The sequence below is a fragment of the Haliaeetus albicilla genome, chromosome 8 (genome assembly GCF_947461875.1).
Source record: "Haliaeetus albicilla chromosome 8, bHalAlb1.1, whole genome shotgun sequence".
NCBI classification, from domain to species: domain Eukaryota; kingdom Metazoa; phylum Chordata; class Aves; order Accipitriformes; family Accipitridae; genus Haliaeetus; species Haliaeetus albicilla.
The window spans coordinates 7,989,993-8,015,556 of record NC_091490.1 but is presented as its reverse complement, the minus strand read 5'-3'; the positions used below and the strand labels follow the sequence as shown (position 1 = coordinate 8,015,556).

Genomic DNA, 25,564 nt, shown 5'->3' with positions numbered 1-25,564 from the left:
GTTAATGATAAGCCATTAACGCAAAGAACCTGAAGATAAAAGGTAGAATCAGGTATATGCTCTGTAGCAACAGTGTTACAGTTTTAGGGTAATACTGAATTACAAAATTAGTCTGTAGACTGACTAGAGGATTAACCATGCCAGCAGAGCATATGAAGTGAATACCATGGTTTAGGAGAGCAGAAAATGATGGCATAGAATATTAATGTTTCTACACAGGGACTGGTTTGCATTGAGGGTGTAATTCAGAAAGGTGACTCTAGATGGTTGCTTCTTGAAATCAGGCCCAAAGTATTTAAGGACCAAAACCATAAATGTTTTATTTAAAGAGTGATACACTTGTTTACGCTGTGGCAGAATGATCCCTGTGTACTGATCTTGATATCTTCATATCAGAGGGCAGTAATGCCACCACTTTGAACACTTCCAGTTAATTATCACCAGAACATTTTGGTAATGACAGTGTATTTTGCAATATGAGCAAAGGGAGGGAAAAAATAATAAAGGAGGTTAGGAAAAAAAAAAAAAAGGCCAAACAAACCCTGGGAGCACTGACTTCAACAAATTCAACAAATATTCAAGCCACATTTAATAACTTTATGAAACTAGTATCAAAGTAAAGAATATATAGTCAAAATACAGAAATAAAGTTGAATGAAAGAAAACAGCCTGATGAGATCAAACAAAAGTTAAACAGAACAGATTAATATAAACAAGTTAGCTGAAAGGTCGCTTTGCTTTGTGTAGCAGTATTTCAGCAATTCCTTTCCTCAATAGCCAGCTTAGAAGGAAGAGCTAATCTGAAAAAAAAAAGATATGCATCACTTTAAAATCTTGCTGTATGTGTTACTGTGATTGTTTGTAGAAACAGCATCACCCCAATTTGCAACCTATGTTAATTTCTTAAACATAGTGGATTTTTTTTCTGTAAGAAAACAAAAGTTCAGAATGAAGTGTCTGCATTCAGCTTTCCATTACACATACATTTATCTTTCTATTGGCTATGAATGCTTTTATTTGTGAACTGCAAATGATTAGAATTTGCTTACACTTGCAAACCTTTTGTTTGTCATAGATACTTCACTTCTAAAAGTGTCTGATGTAGCACTCACTAATTACAGAATTACAAAAGGTAGAATAAGGCTTTCCCCGCTCAGAAATTTGCGTTTTTGGTAAAGGTAACAATATATCAGCTTCACTAACACCCTAATGATAGGCATACATTTAATTTTATATCACCATCCTTCCTAAGAAAAAAGAAAGACTAAAAGATGTGTGCAGTTGGTTTTTGCTTAGTATAAAATTTTTAAATCAGAACTCATTTTGCTACAATAAACACTATGAATTGCATATAAACATATGTGGAAAACAATGTGCCAGGCTTTAAAAAAAAAAAGTTTGATTAGCAGATGACGATTCTGTAGTGCTATTGTGCACTATCCTGTAAGCCCAGAGATTAAAAAAAAAAAAAAAAAGCAAAAAAAAAATTAACCAAACCAGTTTTAGATCCAGGTTTGGCATGAAGTGTATGTTATGGTCTTAGACTCAGTATGCTCATTCTGTGGTTGAGAAATTTAAAGTACCAGATTCTTCCACATCAGATAGCAGGTAGCTGGTGCATACATTTCAGACAAGAGAACTAGGATTTCTTTAATTTGAGACAGGATCGGTAATCTATTGTTAAAATGTCCAAAGTGTGCAATAATAAGGCAGATTTCTTATTACACCACCTCTTAAGATACGCATTGTTTGATGAAACAAACAAGGTGCTTTAAAACAGTAGAGTAACAGGATACAAACAAGTGCCAGAATGAAGGAAAACTGCTAAAACGGGAACTGCCCTTTCTTTCACAATGAGAAATAAAGAACTTTTGTATCTGGTATTTGAAAGGTTTTTAACAGCTGATATTCAATATCAGCTGATTCCTGAAGTGTTGGCAAGATACCAGGTTTCTGGTACTGGCCATTTCTAATGTTATTTAAATATTCACATCATGCAATAAGCAGTTTCACACACTGCAATGTAATGGAAAATACTTCCTAAACTGAATCAGAACTGAGACCCAAAGCAGAACCAGTAAATAAATATCTCGCATATATGTCAAACTATATTCTTCAAACAAAACCTTACATCTTATCAAAGAAGTCAGAAAGTACTAACAAAAATTATATGCTTTCTACTATAATACTGTTAAATTTCCATGGCTGAGAATGTCCCGTTAATTTTTTCTGCCTTTTTAAATTAGTTGACAAAGTAGAAATTCAAACACAGAAATAAAATGCATATATATGAGAGCACTGGCTCAGCGAGATATCAAATATACAGCATTCTAGTGTCAAAAGTACAGGCAGAAATGTCCAAGATTTCTTGGTGGAAAAGGGGCATTTGAGGAGTAAAAATTCTACTTAACAATCACTCACATTTTAACAGTGCATTAATTATAACAAAAGCTGGATGATAAGTGAGCAACAGAGTCATAAATGTTCAGTGTTCATAGCAGAATTTTATCCTCTGCTCATTTAAATGAGGTTGGAAACATATACTCATGTATGTGAAACTAAGTAGCTATGTTTTTTCAATTTTGCAGGATTCTTGCAAGAGGCAAAGTTGTGACACTGAATTGAGCTGGATGATAGTACAAGGTGGTGTTGATAGAAGTCTTCCTTTCGATGCTGTGCCTCTGGCTTGTCAAAGGATGATTAGTCCTACAATCTTGTTTGATCTATTCTTTTGCCTCTAGGAAAAGGGTTTCTTGAGGATACAGTTTTACCTCCAGTAATGACTTATTTGGATCCAGCTGGGTCACCTGTAAAGATAAGAACAAGAAGGTATGTGTAAGTAGACTTTTTTCAATTGTTTATCTTCACAGGGCAGATTTTCACTGGGGAGATTTTTGAGTCCCTCTATCAGTGATAACTGAAGTTGTGAGTATGAATTCCCAGGATGCAGATTAAGAAATACATATTGTATTCTGTGTGTTAATTATTGTTTTGTAATAACAATAAACAGAATCCACAACATTAATTCCAAGAAGCTCTGGTTTTCTACCATAAACCAATGCATGAATATATCTGTTTCTGTCAAAGTTAAGATCTTTTGGAAGGACTACTAGAACATGAATTAAGATGAAAAATAAAACTGTAGTCCTAGATAAGTATCATAAAATTTCAATCAAACCGATGGTGCAAGCAGCATAGCCAAGCCAACATGATCTCTCCATTCAAAAGGGAAACTCAGTCTGCCTTTCTTTTCCTACTCCCTTTCACCTAACTTTCACTCACTGTGATGCTTATCAGCCACCTCAGGGAACCCAGGCTGAGAGAAAACCGTCCACTTCTATTTGTTTGGTTATTTTTCTGTCATGCTAGTGAGTTTAACTGGTGAACACACAAGTCCAGTCAACACCAAATCCAGTGCAAAGGAAGTAGCAAAAGCACTAAGCAGTAAGTAGAAGGGAGGAAGCAGGGCCCCCCTCTTCCTTTCTTTGGGAGTGAGATGCTAATTCAGCTCACCATACGGTGAAACTGCATCTCAACCCAACTACTGAAGCGTATACTTACTATGCATGTGTGTATATATATAGATGCCTTATAAGTACTATGTGCCTGTATATCAGACACTTAACGCGTGTACGTTTGTATTATAGGATTGTTCCCTGGAATCCTGACTCCTCATTGGATTTGTAAAGGTATTTAGGCAATCACTTGTGCAGGTGGGCATACAGAATTCCAGTGAGAGTTAAATGCCAGGCAATTTGGAAAATAACGATACAGGCAGTATCTGCACCACTGTTGCCAGAATTCTTCAGAATTTGGATCTTCTCACCAAACCCTGCAAGCTGCTCAACATCCTGACTATCCCATTACTGACTTTCACTTAAGGCACATAAGCAATTCTCAGTTTATAGTCAAAAAGAAACTTTTGTGTTGAGGATTCTGTTTAGAAGCTAGACTGCTGCCTATAGGATAAATCTCTTCCATGAAAATGAGATCTAATTGTAAATATTACATGATATAATTATTTATATAGACAAAGTAATGACAAGGCTCCTGGTGTCTTTCAGACGTTCAGGTTTACATGCCAATGCTGTGACATCCTTCAGAAGACTACTGCAAAGCTTCATATAGAAAGATGAACATTATTTCTTTTAATCTTATCATTTTCTGAAATATTTCACTTCCATTTTTAAACTTACTTTCCCTGGTAATTCTGTTTTAGTTTGTTTTGCTGTGTGAGCACACTAGTTATCAGAAGTTTGCTTGTGAATAATAGATTATTAGTCTTATGCTATAGGTATAAATGCAAATGCATAGCAATAAACATTTTTTCCAAAGTTAAATTAGTTTTATCTATGATCATATCATGCCATTGCTTTCTAAAGCTATTTTTTGAAAACATACCAAAAGCATACCAAATACTATGAATGAGTAAGAAACACTAATGTATTTTTTCTTAAAAGCGTTATTTACTAATCCTGTTACCAATTAACAAAAACAGTATTGCTCCTCTTCTCTCCCCCCGCAACTAAATCAGACAAACCTAGAATATATTTGTATTTCTATTGTTTTATTGGATAATTACAGAAAATTCATTATTTAAACAAATATTAAAAGCTTATCACTTCCTAAGTCCATTGAAATCAATGTAATTTCACCTGACTGCAACAGAATTTAAAAAAACCCAACAGAATAATAATAAAAAAAACCCAAAACCAAACAGATGCATTATTTTGATTCCCAAAACAGGAACATATTTTCTTAAACTTCATGTACCATGGTGAGCTATTGCTAAATGTCTGAAGAGAAAAATAATTTATAAAAACCAGACTCAATTTTAGATTCCTATTATCTACAGTCCAATTATGCATTCCTGCACAGATGCTGCTTAAATTATTGAAAGGTTATTATCTTAGAAAGCAAACCTGTTATGTAAAAAACAGCCAAAGTAGTGCATTTAAGTTTGTGATTACAGAAGTAAGCTAATTAAGTATCTTGTTGCATTTTTTAATGTTTTGGTATTCTGCTACAGTCCATTATTGTGCATAGGCACAGAAAGCGAGGTAAATAGGGGTCTCTGCAATTCACAGCATATGAAGTATTGTGCACCTGAGGGAAGCAATTTTCCTTCTTTTCAGTTCAAGCCAGTTGCTAATTAGGCCTCTCTATTTTCAAATCCTGCAACCTTTTTTTTGCAAGAAAAGCTAGGAAAGACAGAACAAGTCTCTTCTACACTTGGAAAAAACAAAAATCTGGAAAGCAAGCCTAGGCAATGAACACAATTTCCCAGACTGTAACCACATGGAAACCTATTATTCACTTGAGTGTAATTCAAGATACATATCCTAGTCTAAGGTTTGCAAACTTCAAGTACCTTAAATAATAACAACGCGTGATGTCCCCCAATGTCTTCATACTTAGAAGGTTAGCTAAAAGCATTGTGGAGTACCTGCAGCAAAAGGACGGTGCAGCTTTTCACCATAATTTCAGTGTGCTGCTTAATTCACTGAGGGACAGCAGAGTTTGCAAATGTTTACACCATTACCCAATTAACTAACAATATGGCTCCTACATCTGTCAACAAACAAAGCTGTTGTTGCTTTGTTTTAGCTCCTTGGCATTTTCTGTTCATATGGGTCGCCATTGTACTTAATTATCACACCATAACCCTTCTGCAGCTTCTACTTTGTTATTTGTGGTTTGTAAATATGTTGTTTACTATGAAGAATAGAACCCTTATTAGTGAACACGCCTCCTACCAAAAGAAATGGTTTCTCTTGTAAATATATGAAATATAAGACCTAAGATGCTTTGTAACTTACAGTGTTTTAAAACAGAGTTAAAAAATAAAGAATGATATGTAATAGAGATCAAAGGACCCTGGAAGAGCTGTAGCCTGCAAAGGTGTGTCCACCAAAATAATGAATTTTATTCACTTAAATTTACGTGGATTATTTCATAATGCAAAGTATAAAATACCTTCATATTTAAATCTGTGTTCTTTGTTTCATTACCATTAGGATAAATTCTGGAGTCCACTTCAGTGCTGACAATCCTTTGCTCTGATGTCGTTGCATGCTGCTCTTTCCAAAACAGCCCTGCACCTTATAGAAGTTACATTGTCCCAAACCCCTATACCTTTATTATTTAAAGACTTCTATGTTGTTAGCAATTATGCAGGAAATCATTTAAGCGTGTGTTTATATACTGAATCTGATTTGATCCTGTTGAACTCAATGAGATTACATAGGTACCCATGTGGTGAAATCAACACTCTCTTGATTAAGGTTGCAAAATTCACCAAGTTAAGCATTCGGCATTTGTTAAAAGGCCTAAACAAATGCTAAAAGCATAGTGTTTCTCTATATTTTCAAGTTCTACAATAACTGACTTTCTACCAGTCATATGCATGCACTCTAAAAGTCCACTCGCACGTCACATGGTGATACCAGCTGAGGTGAACGCATTTTAAAAATATTTTTCTGGTTTTGCTAAGGTAAGTACTTTATATTATAATGAAATGTAAACTAAAACCCCTTAAAAAGAGACTCTAAGTTGTTTGAAGTTTATATAGTGAGGAGGGTGGCAGAGGAAGGACACAATGTTCAGATGCTAAGAGAGTATAACTCAAGTGACAGCAAAATTACTAATACTCAAGCTCACAGAATTCTGTAGAGTATCGTGCATGCGCATTCAGGGCTGTCCCAAAGCCAAAGCAGATAGTGCCCTGGGAGTTTTCATCTTCAGGCAAATGACTTTCTATGCAAACTTTAACACTCCCCTCTCTTCAGGGAAGACTCCTTCTAGCAACGTGACCAGAGGGTGGTAACAGGACCTTATTTATTTCTATTGGTGTTAGATCTTGCCGTTGAGCTGCGAAATGTTTTGGTTTCACTGAAATAGGTTTAAGTTGGTAAAACAATACTTTTCTTCCAACTGTGGGTACAATTTTACAGGACCTTATGCTTTGGTGCACTGGAGCTAAGACTTCATCTTTTAAAGAGCTGTGTTATATAACCAATGTTGGTTTGGTGCACAGGAAATTTATTATTTTAATAGGTATTTGTTTAAATGAATTCTGTGGTAATTATTTCAACTAAGCGCTAGGTAGTTGGTTTGAAGTACTTCTGTGGCTCTTTGAAGTTTGAATGATTTAAGTCTGCACAAAACCAAAAGATAGTAATGTTAACTCTTACATTTCTCCTGTAAGAATGTAGTAGCTATTTACGCTTTATTCTGAATAAATTTCTTGGGTTTTTAAATAACCCAATAACAAAAATTAATACTAGTTTAAACAACATTTTAATACATTTTTATAGCAAAGTCTTTTTCCTTCTAGAATAATTTTTGTATTATTTCTGTCTTCACCTTTGCTGACCTATCTGTTCTATTACACATTCATATCCTGAACAGCTGTACTTTCACAATTTCAAAGGTGTGGTTCCTTACCCTCCCTAACTCTGCAGGGAAAAGATAAATACAAAAAAAATGGCTTAATGCCCAGGAAGGTCATTTAAAAATAAAGAATCAAATACACAATTATTATGACACTTACACAAGCAGTAAATATCACACCCTTCACCTTTCTCTACACCCTAGGACAGGGATCTGATTCCTGAGTAGCACAGCCTCTATACCACTTACACACGCATGAATACATTTAATGAATCTAACGGACAAAGAGTTCTTTTACTCTCTTTCCTAATCCTCCTAAAGTATAAATGCAATAGAAGTTACTTAAAGGCACACCTGGTAAAGTACCAGATCTGTTTAAAAACCTATATTTTTAGAATGACACACAAACACAGTGAATCCATTCTACCTACTGAAATATCTGTGGGTTATACAGATAATATGCTCAGCGTGAGCAACAAACAAAAGTAGGGTTACTTTATAGAAATATATGCAATTAGATCTGGTTTAGTTGAATAAACTTGGAGATAATTTACATCTGAATTGAAGAAAGCCGTCACAAATAAGGAAAAATATGTCAAAGACTTCTAGTCTCATTCTAAGTGCAAAGCTTTAATCCAGATATGTCACACTCTTACTATCTTATTTCTCTGAAGATTTTTCTCAAAACAGTATTTTAGATTAAGCATATTTAAAAAATACATTTACTAAGCAAAGTAACAGATGTTGATAAAACAGAAAATTGTGATGTTATATCCTCTACTTTGAGCATGCTTTCCATTCTTTTCTAGAAAAGCCGTACAGCTGTCTGAGATACCTGAGATGCCGCCAGTCTTTACATAGTGTAAATTTTCGTTGACTTAACGTAATTCGTATCAGAAAAGAATTTGCTGCATAGATTCCAATCAGTGAAGGCTTATAAACCTGACTTGCATTACTGGACTTTTTAGACAGTAAATTGAGATAGCAACTGTGTTCTCCTCTGTTTTTTTAAAATACTAAGCATAATGGCAGGCAGTGTAAATAATAAGGATAAACCCAAACCCAGTGTTGCTATATTTGTATACTGAGGCCTGGACTATATGGTGCTTTTTAAAAGTTCAGCATTATGAATTCATGATTCTACATGAAAATGTTTTTGATTGGGAAAAATACCTTCTGTTTGTAGAACAAAGCTTAAAAACCCACAAACACTAATCATCAATCCATTGGACTGGACAACTTAAGATTTTGAGGGAAGAGGAAGGTGCTGTAAAGCTCTCCTCAGATATTCTGCTTTCCTCCCTTCTTTCTGGTTTGAAATCTTTGATCTATTTAGGAATTCTTTGTGTGGTTTCTTGGAAAAAGAGAAGCCAACAGAATACCCTGGAATGGGTCTTTTCCTGACAAAGGACCTGCAGGGAGAAGAGCTCCATCACCTGCTCCTTCACACTATTTACTTTCAGTTTTCTTGCTGAGTAGAGAAAAGGTTCAAGTAGTGGCATTTACACATGAGAGCATTTGTATGTTAAACACCCTTTCTGCTGTGCCAAGGAGCAAACCAGTCCGTTACTTGTGGGCACTGCTGCCACTGTGCTTATATCGAACTAACAATTATTCATGTATTTAATTATTTTAAAATGTGCTAGCTAGAGGGAAGAAAGATCATGTCCCCAGAAGTACTACACCTTTCACTGTGGATACTGATGAAGACCTGAAAGGAGGCAAACAGCCACATCTTCTAGAAGTTCGAAAACATTTAAATACATTTAGTGCTCCAAATGAACTGCAAGAACTTTGCCTTGCATACATCCCAAAGGGGAATGGATGTGAACACAGTCACTCACAGGAGAATGACCCAGGATTGGATTCATGTGCACTTAATTATAACTGCATGGAAAACCAATCCAAAAGGATTTTTATCGCAAGTTCAAAGGATTAAGATGTTCAGATACCACAATGATATCTACAGTATAACATTGTGATTGGTAGATAGGTAAAGAGAATAAAAAGTGCGCCTAAGACTGCTTTGGTGATTTAGTCTGATGTATTACTTATGCAATTACCAAAACAGCAGGAGATCATTAAATTTTCCGGTAACCAGATGCAGCATTCTTAGTATCGTACTATTACAAAGGCTCTTGATTGATATTTTATCATTACATTTTCTTCCTACAACAGGAAAAAAAGCCCACAAAACTGACATTAAGCCTGAATTCTGGGGAAAAAGTACAAAATATCTTAGGCCCACTTTATGCTGGATAATGCTATATGCAACAGCAAAGCTCTGTGGCTTAACTAAGGCATCTTCCTGTGAACAATAACGTGTCTCCCCTGAAATAAATGTTTTGTAAAATGGGGCAGTGCTGAATAAAAGAACACTTTTGGTCAGAGGGATGTGCTTGGGTGGAATATATTAATCACATGGTTGGCATTAGTCATTGGGTTAACTAATGAGGATGACTCAACTGAGAGTTCACATACTGCATTGAGTATTCAGTGTTGTGGTGAATGCCTGCTTACTTTAGTGAGTCTTGAGTAAAATAGCTCATCTGAAATGCACACCTATTTCCTGAAATTGGTTACACATTCCCCGTATTCAAATAGAGTTGTTGTAAGAGCTCAGAAACTATATTGACCTATAGAAAGTAATTCTATTTCTTTTTAGAATAAGCTTACATCTATGAGATGAGGAAGACATTCCTTCCATCTCCTTTCAGTGACTTGATACATGAAGGGCTTCAGTCTTTCTCTTTGGATAGCACAGTTCCTTATGCAAAGACACCAGGTCTGAAAAGACAGATCAAGTCTGCCTGTCTTGGAAGAAAACATTATCAAAAATCCTTCTGTAATACTTACAGAATTTTTGACTGCCTATATGGAAATTATATTTCCACAAAAGTAAACATCACATTTCAAGAAGCAAAATCTACTCAATATTCTCTGAAGTACTGCCACTGACTTCAGCAGGGCAAGAATATCACTTACTCCCTTTGTAGGTGCTGACTGAAAGACTGCGACACTATTCTTTCTGAGCAACAAGCTTTGTTAAAAGCAGTAAAACACAGAGGGGTTGCAAATGCTTCAGTGTTCTGGCTGCAATGACATGTGGTCCATTCCTCGCACTGAAGGTTAATCTGTCCAATTGTTCTACTGTTACAAGTCATCAGGAAGAACGATCAGAAATCATGCTTTTAAACGAGGCATGGGAACATGCTAGTCTGGTATGGCCAATTTGCTTAGGCAACTTCTCAGTGTCTTAACTAAACTAAACATAACTGCTTGAATAAATAGAGTAACAACATATCCTGAAAAGACAAGACAGACAAGGGCAGATAGTATTGACTTAAGGACAGTTCTAAATGACAAGAGGAGGCACGTCTACCTTTGTAGGTGGCTGTGGCCTTGTGTAAACTAGATCAGAGCTGATAAACACATGCCACCATCAGATCTCTATTGACCTGAAAAATTTTAAATTATGTGAATTAAAACAGGTTAGTACTATTTTGTGCAGTAGGAAATATAAATATCGGTAATTGAAATGACTGGAAAAATTACATCGATCACATGTTAAATTTTCCCTGAACTTACAAAAACATTGTCAGATTTTTGAACGTATCAGAAAATGATTTCATTCACCTGAAATCATCCTTTGCCATAAGACAATATTCAAGCTACTTTCCTGATTTCTGTGAAGTTACTAAAAGTGCTGTTAGGAATAACCATGACACTGCATGAATCCCTTCTCACATCCCTTTCTTCCCTCCTTCTATCAAGATGATGATTAGGGGAAAGAATGTTAAAAGCCAGAGATGGTCCTGAACATATAACTATTTCATGAACTACTTAAAGACTTTAAACACCACCTAATGAGTTTAAAAGTAGGTTATTTGAAGGAAGTTGTTTGCACTGGGTGAAATGCAGAATAGTCCTTACAAAGAATGGCTTCTAGAACTGATACACAAAATTGCCAAACCACCTGGCATAGCAATATAGGGGTCATGCTCTAACATCACCTTTTGGAGAACATCAGAGGATAGTTACCTGCTCACGTGACTATGTGTACCGAGTGCTGCAGCTAAACTTACTGTCCTGTGGCGTTATTTTCACCACTGTGGGCATCAAAGAGGATTACTCCTGCCAGAGCAGAGGAATGGATGATCACATTTAGGTTTGGAGGAATATCTTACTCTATACTCCCATATAATATTAAGAATTGGCTGGCCCTAAATGTACTGAAATCCTGATCATACCTAATTTAAACTAACATGCAATTTGAGTTAAATTTATTTTCTGCCCTTTCAAGGGAGACAGATTTTTTGTTTCTGTTTATTTAAACTGCTGTTGAAATTGGTTAATTAAAAGGATTTAAAAAATCTTAATACTCTAAACAGAGCAAACTGGTTCTGAATTATTAAGCAACATTTTAGATGCATTTAAATAACCTTAAGTGACTTAACTGCCACCTGATCCTAAGCTGTGGCTCAGGAAAATAAAATGTGAAATACTGTAGAAGTCTTGGCTTACCAGGGCTTCCAGATACAGTAAATAAAGAGCTTAACTCTCTAATACCATGTCTGCAAAAGGCATACTCTCAAATACATAACTAATGCTCCACCTTAAGGAGAAATGAGCAGAAGAAATTGTAGGTTGCAATTTTGATTTTTCAGAAGAAATTAATAAATTCAGTCTTTCAAAAGAGAAAGCATGCCAGGACCTCCCTTTCTGAGAGATACCATAAAGCATTCACTGACGTATCATTAATCCTAGTAGGGTGGCTGAAGCCCAGTTTGGGTTAATGTGTTCTGCATGTTCCTCCTATAGTTTCAGCTAGAGCTGGTACACTTCAGCTTCTTGCCTGAAGCGTGGTGAAATGTCCACTCCATAAAATGTTAAAGAGTTTTAGGAAGACTTCTGCAGATCTCCACCACAGAAGGAAGTGAGGAACTGATCTTCCAGGAAGTCTCCAGGGTACTGGGAAAAGGTGGATCTTGCAGCTGGCAGATCCAGAGGACTCTCGAAATTGGCGTATGGGAAGGCTTTTAAGAGAAAGGGACTTAGCAGAAATGCTTAAAAGAGGGTTGACTGAGCACGCTAATATGCTTAGGGTAAGCTCTTTTTGTTATAGTTAATTGCGTTTTGAAGATTAGAGCGATTCTTGGAAAAAAGGGAACTATAATTCTAAAATCAGCATATACATTTAAATAGCGCACACATTTGCTTCCATAAAGCCTTTGCAGACGCATTTAGGAATAACGCAAAGAACTTATAATACAGCTTTTCACTCCAAAAGATGCGCTTGCCAAATGTTTTCAAAGTTGGAGGTAGGAGTTACCTGCTGACCCAGGTTCACCCGTGTGATACGCACTTGTCGGTACAGTATGCAGTGCTGCCTTGGTTAAGGTTCCGAGATAGGAGGTGGTTAATATCTAATTTCAGTGCTAGTAGAAAGAACAACACAGTTGGTGACAAAGACCCAATAACAAGTGACTACATGTGCTTAACTGCTTTGGAATGTCACTGCTGCTTTAAAATCTACAAGTAGTGTCTGGAAAAGGTTAATCTGTGTATTTACTCATGTGTAGAAGTTTGTATTTACAGTAGGGTTATGATACCAACTTTAAGTTAGCTAAGGATATCTGTGTAAGCAACTGGAACATAGAACTAAGAACTAATGAATTTTTATTTACCAAAGAAGTAAAAATACCTCAACAACACTGTATCAGGACTGATAGCTTTGAAAAGTGGGTAAAAATGCTCTAACAAGTTTACCACAAGAAAATGCTGATTTGATTGAAGATAACCCCCTTGTTTCGATAAAACAGAAACATTTTGGGGAGTGCATATGTTATTGTAATACAGATTAGGATAGAAGAAAAAATATTAACTTGAGAGGACATGTTTTCATCTTATTGCAGCAAAAACTCCAGCAAAGTAATTGATACTTTCAAACATATTTTTTCAAAAATGTTATGTATAGTTTAAATACAAACATACATTTTAACTGCTATTGTTTTCTGGAGCACAAGCATTCCAAGTGCTCTGTTCTTATTGCACAGATTTCAATGGAAGTTTGTGATACGTATCATATAGCAGAAGGGTCTTGGCAACTTACAGTGTATCTTTAAGAGACTACATACCATGAAGCCTAAGGCAATGAATAATACTTTTACTGTACTTCGAAGGCATTCATCAATGACTTTTTTTTTGTTTGGTTGGTTTTTTTTAAAATCTGTCTATGGAGTGCACACTTCCAACTTTCCAAACCTGGAGAACTTGCAGATGTCATTTATAGTTCTCAGTGGTTAGCAAACCCCTGGGGATTATATTTTGTCTGTTGTAGCTCTGATGGTCACAATGGCAACCGGATTCATACACGGCCACTGAGTCAATCGGCATGAATCATTTATGTGACTTCTCATACATGGCATTATTAGGTTGGAATCATAGAAAAAAGATGACAGGGTCTTTGCTTCCCACATGACAGACTAACAGCTCCATATCCTGCCATTAAATTCTCCTTTCTTGGCCTCAGTGTTTTCTCCCTGACAGTTTCACAAATGTGTTGAAAATACCAGCCTGTTCTAATTTAGTGGTCTTTTTTCTTTTCTAGTCCTTTTAAAATTTTTTCTTATGTGAGTCATCTGATCAATTTTTGAGTTTGTTACAGAGGACTAAAATTAATAATGATGATAATGTGGTTATGTACAGAAACAGCCAGTCTAAAGTACAAAACAAATGTAAAAAGTTAGAGTAATATACTTGTAGGTTTTTTTACATTAAATATGTACTGAGACATAAATATGCTACAGACAGGGAGGTATGACTTGCAAAATATTTAAAATACACAAAACCATTGTTTAGACTGTAAAAGATTGGTTTTCTTCTGTCAAGTAAACTGAACAATCAGTAATTCTGGAAACATAGGTGACTCTTCTAGCCTTTGGTTCCACTGGAAATGATATTACATGCTTAAGGAGTAAAGTTAATTAGTGATTAATGAGATTCCTTAAATACTGCTTTTCAGTCTGACTGATTAGGATTCTCAATATAAGACAAGGTAGAAGAGAAGCTGTAAGCACCACCACAATCCTGTTCACAGAGTTATGCCCAAAATAGTCAGAAATCGCATCCACTCTCAAGGTTGTATGCTTGCTAAGGACATTATTTTCTTCCCCTTTGGAGTATTTATGCCACTTTAAATAACTTACAAGTAAGATGACAAAGCACGAGGTACCTGTTACAAAACAGTACTGCAAACATACCAATCAGAGCCTTATTCCTAGTGAACTTCCTCCAGGGGCAGTGATGAGAAACAAAATGGAAAAGCAACCCAAGTTACTGAGCTCCTTTGATGAAAAATGGCTTAACCAGTCACCTGAAGGTGCCCCCAGCAAACAAAACCCCAACTGATCCAGAGCTGCCCCCACTCGTTTGCAGTACTGAGGCAGCACGGCCAAAAAGCTGCTGAACTTCACCCACTATTGCTTGGCTCTGTACTGTCATCTCTGTAGTGCCTGTTCCCTTCGCCTTTTATGCCGGGCCCCAGGTAATTGCTGCACAGTTGGACCCACTGACATTTATTTACCTTTCCTGTAACAATGGCTAAATAAGAAATGAAAGTTAATTTGTAATAGAGCAGAAAACATATAGGTATATTTTCAAAGAAACTTAGTAACCAGCACATAAATATCTGTTGATAAATCAACAGAATTTAATTTGCTTTTGTAAGCAGTAAGCAGTATTGATTTTGAAAATCGGTCACAGCAGGTACATCATTAGAATTTCAAGGTAGGAGATATAAATGATTAGTTACTGGTATTATGTAACAGGTGGATGAATAATTTATTAGAATGTACTGATTAGCTTATAACTGTATACTATCTGACACTGAGCCTTCCTTGCTCATAACATAAAAATGCATCAAAATGGAAAAACCAGAAAAATCAGAAGTACCAGCCCGTAACAGACCTAAACAGTGTACTAATAGCGATGCGGCTTCCTTCAAAACAGGACGTGAGCAATGCTGGCTCAGCATATTAATGCAGTTTTCATTGAATATGGTCCACAACTTGGTTTTTTTCAGAAGCGGAGGATTTTTTACAATGTCACTGGAAACAGATTTCACAACGCAGTTTTGTATGTGACATACGATAGCATTGGTAGGTTAGCACCTGTCTTGCTTACAACCACAGAGCTTGGCAGCACTCTAACACATTCAGGCATATCTTTTACCTTCTATGTTATAACATACTGGTCATCTAACATACAGGAGTGAGAAGTGGTGGTATTTATCCTGGAAAGGTACATTTACTCACATCTCTCCGCGGAAAGGTGCCCAGCAGCTTGTACTCCTCCCAAGGATATCCCTTGGAAGCTACAAAATCAAAGACAACCTGCAGCTTGCTGCTGGCCAGGAAACGTCGCTCAAAAAATTCTCCGCTGGGCGTCCGAATACGCAGTTTACTGACGGACTCGGTGCTCTCCTCTTTTGGTTCAGGAGGCAAAGATTGCTCAAGAGAGAGCCTGATAGCCTGAGGAAGGAAAAATAACCATTTAGGTTGCAATGCTAGCAACAGAAGAGAAGGACAGAAAGCTTTTCTTTTTATTTCTTCTAGAACTTCAAGATGTGCCACAGTGCTCCAGAGCCATAGCTGTGCTTTATATCTCAATGACAAAATCATTTTTATTCATTCCTTAATAACAGCCCACCAGACAACTAATTAAAATAAATCCTTCTTTATAACACATATTATTAGGTCTACAGTTAATGCACGATGGGGATAAGCAATTTAATCATTTGGCAGAAAGCCTTGGAAAAAATTTGAATGAGAGACTAATTGTCAAGTGGCCAATTGCTTCCTTAAAGGGTATAAATTAAAAGGCAGTAAAAGTATTTATTTAAATGCACTTATCAAATTGCCTTCCTCTTGCACAGTGTAATTGACCATTTGCAGCAAAGACAAGACCCTTAGTGGCAGTTCAGAGTAAAAAGAAATATACACAGGAGATTTACTATAAATAAACTAAAACACTGTTAAAAGACATAATTAAAAATACCATGAAGGTACATTAGATACATAGAGTACATATAAAAGTAGGAATGGTCAAAGAAGAAAACTGTGAGAACAGAAAAGGGAGCTTTAAGATTTAAAGCGAGCAATTACTATTATTTCCAGGAAGATGATTCCAAGCACAGGTGTGCACATTTTCTGCAACAACTTGCATGAAATCAGCCCCCAAATTGCAATGACATTACACGTCTGAAAATGTGTATGACTGTCTTCCTGCTAACATCGTGTATACTGCTGATGTCAAGATTTTAAGGGCCCGAGCCAAGTCTGTGTTCTCTGTCCTCTGCCTCTGGGAGCTACTATAACATTCATACTTTGATCAGAAGTATTTTTTAAAAAATTGATGCCTTATATTAGATTGCTGAACCAGGTGGGCTTGATTTTTGAGGGTACTGAGCGCTGTGGGTACTCATGGACCAGCGTTGGCATCTGTTAAAAATTAGAACATACTTAGAAAGCAGCCGTGTTATAGTATCACCTCACTTCAGGCAGCAGTTAATGAGAATGTCAATGAATAGAAGAAGTAGCATGACCACACTGCCTCCCCCAAAATACGTCTATAAGACAATTTTCCAAACTGAGGAGGCAGTCAGGCACTGGATTTACCCAGATTTTCAAGTAACTTTCAAGATACACAGTTGCTATTTGTGCCTTTGAAACCCTCCCCAAGGTCAACAGAAACTGATGGAGGATGATTACATTAAAGAGAAAGAACTGGGCAGAAGCAAGATTATGAAGGCTTTTAAATAGTCTACTTCTTACACACGAGCCTCTGAGTAAATTATATCTCAGTATAAATATTTATACATAGAACTTGAGTTCATTTTTGCTCATCTACTATGAGATTATATTTTAAATAGATTCTATTTTAATTTTCTCTCTCTCCATTCTCAACCACCTGCTTACTATCTTTCTGTTTTGACATTTCCCCACACAGTATAACAACAGATGCTACATTATTTACTGAACCCAATCAATTATATTATAGAAAAATAAACAACAGTAGCTCATTAGAGCTCTTTTCTTTGTGCAAAGAGTGCGTCGCTCCCCAAAGTAACTAGGCTCCAAGGCTTCAACATAAAATGGCAATTTACAATGGATATTCTGTACCAGCAAACCAAGTCAGAAAACAATGATGTGATGGATCACACTAATAACTCTTGGACCTGAACAAGCAATTTCAGTTTGTTGATAAAAAGATGTTCAGTATGTGAATAGCTCAATAGTCAGATTTTAAATATACGAACTGAACATAAAGCCACTTCTGTAAGTAAACACTGTTGCAGAACAATTCAGTATAAGTAATCTGTATACTTGAAAATGGGGAGCGTTAGTAAACATTATTGTTAAAATCCCTTTTGTTCTACTAAGCAAACAGATCCTATTATTTTCATTACTGCACTCTACATTGGAACAGGGAAGCCCAGGCATATTTTGATAACATGGACCAGTCTTGTAGCCCTTGCGTAAGAAAACGATTTCCAAAAGGCCAAGGTATCAGAAAAGGTTCAGGAGCAGATAAAATAAAGCAGAATTAATTATTGTTTCTATGCATGCAAAATTACTTAAAAAAAAAAAAGAACGCCATACTTCTTTCTTGAATCTGAGCGTGAGCTGATTGCTCAACAGTCTGTTATTGCTACAGTACTGATTTATGTTCAATTGCTATTAGCCTCCCAGAACTGCCATCTTACAATTATTCTTGACACAATTCTCTCAGTCCAGTTTTGTGCATTGCTCCTTCAGTTGTGTTTTAGCTTCCATTTTTGGCTTATGTTAACAACAGGAGCTAAGTAAGTCATCAGGTACTGTAGGATAAGAAAGAAGAAGTGGACTGCATCTTTCGCAAACCATTGAATACTACTGTTTGGGCTGAATTTAGTATTTGCAACACAGTACTGTTTAAAAGGTTCTTGAATGCTTAAATGGTTCACATTTTTTAATGCGATTATCTTGGTCAAAAAAATACATATGCAAATGCATTGCTCATATGGTTTGTTTATTGGATTCATCTCAGGGAATAATAAATGTGTTCATAGCCAACTTTTCTGCAGTTGTATAATGCAATTTTTTCATACATCAGCGAAGTACACAAGACTGAAACGTCAAGTATACATTTAAGTGACGTGTAGAGGGGGAATAAGCAAGGCTGTGATTTATCAGGATTCCATGAGTTCGAAGGACTTTAGCTAAGTGGAGAATTAAATGAGAATATAATTCCAAATTTCAAATCTCCATAATCCATGACAGTCAAAGCACAGAAGTTATATTAAGTCCACCAAAAATATTGGAACTTTGATATTTCATATAAATGAATAAATATTTCTAATATTTATATTTTATTTATATTTGATATAATATTGGAAACATACTCAGGAAATATATATATTTGATAGGGATACTGATAGAGCTTTGTATTCATTAGCAACCTGCTCACAGAATCTTATATGCCTAGAATTCAAAGGATGACCCCCAATCGACTGTGACGTCAGCCTTTTTACCATATTTTGTATTTGCCAGGAGATGAAAAAGAGGAAGTCACTAATATAAGTAAATTCGTCTACATGATGCTTTATGTAAATACCTACACAGACACACAGCTAGGACAGCAGCTAGCCTAGATCCTGAAATAGGCTGCCGAATTGACAGGTACCAGGGCCCTCATGATCTACAAAATTGACAGAATCTACAAAATAACAGAGTTTGAGGAACAGTACACTTTGCAGCACATGGTTTCTATTTTCTAGAGATGCAAAATGTTCATTTAAACACAATTTTCATTCTCGGGAAGGTTCTGTAGAAGACACTTTAGAAATTAAAAAATGTACCATAAATCCATTTTTCTACATTTTGGATTTTTTTTTTCCTTAAAAATTTTTTTAAAAGTGTTTTGTCTCCCAAATTAAATTTGGCCACTTGTTTGATCAGAATCATAGCTAGGCTTTGTGCTACTTCCTGGAAGAAATGAAAGGGCTCCATGGTATTATATTTTTAAAAGGAGTGCCTGCAGAAACAAGATTAGAGGTTCCCAAAGATTCCACCATTTATGGAGCTCATTTCATGGATCTCCTGTTAGCAGGCCTATCTAATATCTGGCTGTAATTTGGACCCAGATGATGTAATTGTGACCCAGATGATAGAACAGAAAAGCTATTAAACAGTGGATGAAAATGATTTAGCTGCACTATGTTTTATATATATGGTAAGAAATTAATTTAAAAAAAAAAAAAAGGATGTTCACATTAAAAGTATACTTTGAATTACAGTTGGAATGTGTGTTGAATGAAAGTTGCAATGTCCATAAACTTCATGAATCCAAAAAGTTGTCAGAAAAGGTAAAACATCCCACCTCACGTTCTTCCTCCTGTTCTTTCCGAATTTGTTCCAAGCGAAACTGCTCTGCCATTTCTCTCTCTTGTGCTTCCCTCTAATAAACACAAACAGCAATCACACATTTATCACCTTGCTTTCCACAGCTGTGTTTAATGATGTGCATTAGCTCTATAAAAGCAAAGAAACTTCCCAACTTTTCTGTAGAAATCAATAAAAGAAATAGGATCTTTATTAAGTGGTCTTTTCCTGTCATTCCTTTCCCAACTTCTGTTATTAAGTGGGGCCAGGACTGCTTTAGCAAAAAGATGTAGTCAAGTCTACTCCTAGTGACTGTGTCTAGTGCCACTTTATAACCACTGAGGGCAACAACGGCTCCTACAGCAACCACCTTGTCTTAAGAGCAGAACTGAAGGCGGGCCGTCCTCTGCACCACAGATATTTCACCAACTGTGGAGAGATTCCCGTCCTGACATTCGTGCCATCGCTTTGCCCTGCACATACCTTCGCTCTGTCAGCCTCCAGTGATATGCGGTACGCTTCGTCCTGCTCTCTTTTCACATTTTCTCTGGCTTCACGTTCATCCTAAAGAAAAGAAAAAAGAAAAGAAAAGAAAAGAAAAAATATCAGCAAACAGTGGACCAATAGGATATATATCTTTACGTTCACCAGCGCTCTTTAACCCCAGTGACTTCAAAATATTGGATTGCCTTACTCATCTAACCACTGCTAGGAGAAATGAGTTCAGAAATGCCTCAAGGGCGACCTTGCCTTTAAAAATTACGACTTACCTAAAGCTACGTTTCAATTGCCATGTAATGGATGGGCACATCCAAGTCCTGGCCTGAAGGCTGGACCTGGCACCAAGGCTCTTTGCCCTGCCATCTTTATCGCAGCCTCCTCCCACCCCAGCCACGTGGGGAGTGGGTCACTGGAGGGGTACGTGTGGGTAGGCCTGGGGAGGATTTCACTCCTGCAGCCGACCGTTTGGACGGTCTTGTAATAGGGAAGGACAGACTGTGGTTTAGAGGATGAGGCTGGACGTTAACTTGCTCTCCGCTCAGACTGACAGCGGGTGACACCTTGTCCTGCGAGGGAAGGCCCGCTCCCAGGTCCTTCCTTGGTAAAAAAGCCCTCAGCAGGATCCATCCAGGGCCATGACTATTAAACATCATCCAGAGGCCTCAGTTCACAGTGTTGAATATTATACAAAGATGGGAAAGTAGCAAGTCCTGCTCTCAAGCGTCTCAAATGGACGGATGCAGGCAGACAAGAAACATGAGGTTAGCATGCCAACTTCAAGCCAGCACACCTAGCAAAGTATCTTATTAATGATCACAGCACAAAGAAATAAAGGTTTACTAAAAATACACAAATGACAAAGCGAGGCATCATCCACACGGTGGAGGATCAAGAAGTGGATATCCCTGAAAGCTGGAATAACTGCACTGGGGTGATGTCTGATAAAGCAAAGTGTACAATCAATAGCTTCATACTCTGCCTCTGGAGCCAGAGACAGCGTCTGCTCCCCTGTGCTTACTCCTCTTACATCTTATAATCCTCCCAGAGCCCTGCAGACGCTGCACTGGTCCCTACAAAAATCAATAAGATTTAGCTGTGAGACTGCTGGTGGGCTCAGCATGGCCACCTGTAGTTACCAGTAACACAGCACTTGCACTGGGGTAATCTGTCCCCTGTGTTTCATAGAAATTAAAGTCTGCTACCTACTGCTTCTTGAAGAATTATGTTCATTTCCCCATTCATCTGCAAGGTTTATTCCACATAAAGGAATCATTTTGCAAAGTGATCAATTTTCTCCCCAAAACTTCACTGCTTGGCAAAAACTCAATTCTAAATGGAAGGAGCACACGTTAACTGCTATTATCGTGTCATGCAAACGTGCCAAGACAGTCCTCAAACAAAACTCTAACATATTAGTGGTTAAAATGCTCTACAGTAGCATGCGACCACAAGAGGAAAGGAAAAATTGCAGGAAAAAGTATACAACCTCCAGTTGGAAAGTAACAAGATCTTTTTAGAGGAAACTCTTCTTCCTTATAGAAACAGGACCCGAGATTATTCTACAATCAGTGTGTCCTAAATTTCATTCACAGAAGATAGAGAAACCATCACTTTGTCCAGCAGAGCTAAGACATGAATAGAAGTAATTCTTGCAAAATGTAAAAAGGACAATAACCAGCAAATAACCCATTCTCCTTCCTGGCTTCCCTGGACCTTGATAAGCTTTATGTGCTATGCTCATGGAATATCTTCAAAAATTAACTCAAACCTGATAGCCGAAACTACCCTACATTAATATACCATTTCTGAGAAGAGGGGGTGTTGAAATAATTAAACAGCTCCAATTTTTATGTTATCTGAAAATGAGGAAAGGTTCTTGAATACACAGGGGTTTTCCCAACTCTTCTCATACATGGAATGTAACTGTAAAGGAAAAAGTTTTGTACTATCTACACTAAGACTTTCCATAAGCATACCATAAATTTATCTTAGAATGGTGAGAACCAAAACTGTCTTCCCAAATTAGCTTACTAAAGGAAGATGACTTCAGGTAATCTGCGAGAGGACAAGCATTTAAAAAATATTAAGAATTATTTCACAGAGAACCTATTTAACTTTCAAGTTTTGCAGCTTCATCTGTCACACCTAACTTCACACACTAACTGCATTTCAAAGGTCACACAAGTCCAGTAATGCCCAAAAGAAAACTGAAAGATCAGATGCAACTATTGCAACTACAGGCTCTTCCCTGCATCAAAGATTGCTAGCAATTAATATATAGTTACTTTAGTTTACAAAAAAAACCCGCAAACACCAAAACAAAACCTACACAACAAAAAAACCCCACCCCACAAACCAAAAAAGCCACAAAAAATCCCAACTCAAACCAAAACCAACCCTCAAAAAGTAAAAATTAAAAATTAATAAAAATTGTTAAAACTCACTTAAAAATATATACTAATCAGAGTTATAAGAAATTGAGTACTGGCTTTTATTTTACATTTTACAAACTGTGTAGAAAACTCCAGGAAGTTATTAGAAGTTACTTGTGATGAGCACAGGATTCATTCACCTTCAGAGCGCTTCACTGAAGAATTTTTGAAATAGGTTTAAATTATATAATCTGAATGATAACTGCAAAAAATACTGATGCTATAGATTCTACAACTTGAATCTAAATATGAATTCCAGGCATTTAAAAAAAAATAAATTATTTCCTCCCTATTCATTGCAGTTATCATCATCCTAAAAGTGGATTATGAAAAAGATGTCAGGAATGTGAAGAATTACTACGCATGACTGCCTGGTCCTCATAGAAATATGTGAGCCACATCTAAAAGTAAATGAGCGTGCCACTGAGCTTTACACCACATTGAAACAATACTGTTCTTACTGAAACAGACCTTAAAAACAAATCTGGAATCCAGATTTCTTTAGGTAAGAAGCAGATGTAATCCTATGAAATGTCTCTTTGTATCTACTTCTGTGTTTTGTTAATACTGCTCACACTCAAGAGGAACCACCTCCTCTACAGAGGTTATGGCAAAATTGTAATATTCTCTGGTTCAGAGTTACACCTTAGACAAATTTTAAACATTAGATAAAGCAGTTCTCCTTTTTGTAATGCAGTTTGTTATTTTAGTCATCTCTTCCTCTAGAGAAACCATGCAAAATATGAGGATGACTCAAGTCCACCAGAAAGCAACAAAAGAAAATTCATAATGGTGACAGCAAAAGCGGAAGAAAATATTTTGCAGAGAATCTTTCACTGCACTAGCAAAGAACACATGAAGAAAAATAGAATAGTCATACCACTAATAATTAATTAAAAAAATGTTGTCTTATCCATCAAGAAAACTTGAGGTAGCTGACAACTTTCCTGTTAAACCCTACATAAATTGCAGCATCGACTGAACATCGATAAATGCATCTCCACAATACTTTTGCAATGAAGGCAAAATTGCCATCTTCCTTTTTCAAGAAACCAAGGTTTGAACAGACAACAGTTTATCCCAGGTCACTTAAAAAGTCTTCATCAGAAATGAGGGTTACACGGCATTTGTGAATTCCACAGCAGCGACTGAAGGCTGGTGTGAATGTAAACTATCCCCATCCCAGGGGTTTTGGGCATGAGACGAGGAGACAACTCTCCTTTGCTCCTTAAAGGGAAAAAGTCACAGATCTCTGCTTTCCCATTTTGGCAATGCAACAATAGGAGGGACATTCATTCAGTGGAAAGTTGATACTTCAAAAAAAAAAATTGTATTTATCCACAGAATATATTCTTCAGCTGTGAATTTTCTTTGCTATCATGCAAATTACAGATGCAAAGTCATAACAAAAATAGTAAACACGTATATTCACGAGAGAGTTACAATGGACCAGATAAAATGTTCTCTTGAGTAACATCCAGAGCTACAAGACTAAGAAAAACTTACAGATAAGGTTAAGAAGAAATTTAGGATAACTCTCTCCAATAATTATTCCCCAAGCCATTTCTTGAAGTTACCCCTGAAGCACCTAACAGCAAGCATTTTCTGATGCAGGATGATGGAAAAGAGGGATTCCTGATCACATTTAGGACAGCAACGCCCCCTTTTCCTGCAGATTCTACAGGGAAAAAAATACACAATACATTTGGCTTTTTGGATGGGATATTTTGCTGGGAAAGTCAGCATTGGCCCTTCTGGCCTTTTTAAATTTATTGTTGTTGTTTCTGAAGGTAGGATTTAATGATTTAAACCCAGGAATCAGCTTTACACCTGATTTGTCTCAGGGAGTTGTATTACTTTATTCCCCATTGTCCTTTGGGTTAAGTTTTACTGTGAGGTAAAACCAGACGAGACAGAACTTGAGAAGATAACCATGAGCAGAAGACATTTCTCAGAGCATCAGTGAGTAAATGGCTGTTACAAGAAAGAAAAGAAAAAAAAAAAAAAAAAAGAGTGTATTTACAAATGCTGAACGCTTATCTGAAAGACAGTTCATTTCACTGAACCACTCCTGAAATTAAAATCTGCAAGTGCTTAAGGCTATTCATGGGAGCGTCAAAGAGAAACACCCCTTTGTCCAAACAAACCAGTGCAAGAAAGGCATTAATTTGACTCACTAAGATGACAGACTTGCACATTGTATAACTTAAACATACATGATGGGGAATATATGGAGGGAAAAAGCGCACATGTATGAGGCATATGAGAATGATGAAGATGAGGCAAATGAACATTTCTGGGGTGGCAAAACCACGGGTGGGGAGGCAGGACGGGGCAGGGCAATGGGGCAGAACAACACAGAACCACCCCAGGATCCTGCCTGTCTATATCGAAGGCTGAAAGCCCAGTTCCAGATACTGATTTGGGGGAATTATCTCAAGTGACAAGGAAAAAACCAAACCTGAAATCTTCAAGAAGCAGTCCTGCAGTGACTTTCCACGGGAAACGAGCCAGCCAGTCCTGCTACATCATCTACCCACCTGGGCTGTACAGCAGGGAAAGCTGCTCTTTATTAAGAGAAACTAAGCGAATATTCAGTGACAGGAGCCATCAACATGTATAGCTGAAAAGCCACCTGAACTAAAGATATTTTCATTTTATCTTTTTTATTTCCTCTGTCATTACCTTGCATTTTGTCAACGTTCAAAATGGGCCGTAAACTCTCAAAGGTGGCACTCGTATCTGCTGGTGTATCAGCGCAGTGAAGTGCACAATGGGAAACTGATCGTTTGGGGTGCTATCATATTACAAATACAA

The 25,564-nt window shown here is 36.8% G+C and overlaps 1 protein-coding gene across 2 annotated transcripts in view; it reads right to left on the bottom strand.

Annotated features, from left to right (window-relative positions):
- Positions 1–294: 294 nt before the first annotated feature.
- Positions 295–25,564, bottom strand: part of FAF1 (Fas associated factor 1) — a 177,194-nt gene continuing 151,924 nt past the window's right edge. For both annotated transcript variants that reach the window (XM_069788767.1, XM_069788766.1), the window contains exons 16-19: positions 20,298–20,378; positions 19,813–19,890; positions 15,708–15,923; positions 295–2,807 (exon numbers count right to left, since the gene is read on the bottom strand). In XM_069788767.1, the coding sequence (XP_069644868.1) occupies positions 2,724–2,807; positions 15,708–15,923; positions 19,813–19,890; positions 20,298–20,378 (459 nt within the window). In that variant the 3' untranslated portion in view covers positions 295–2,723. The remainder of the gene's footprint in view (positions 2,808–15,707; positions 15,924–19,812; positions 19,891–20,297; positions 20,379–25,564) is intronic.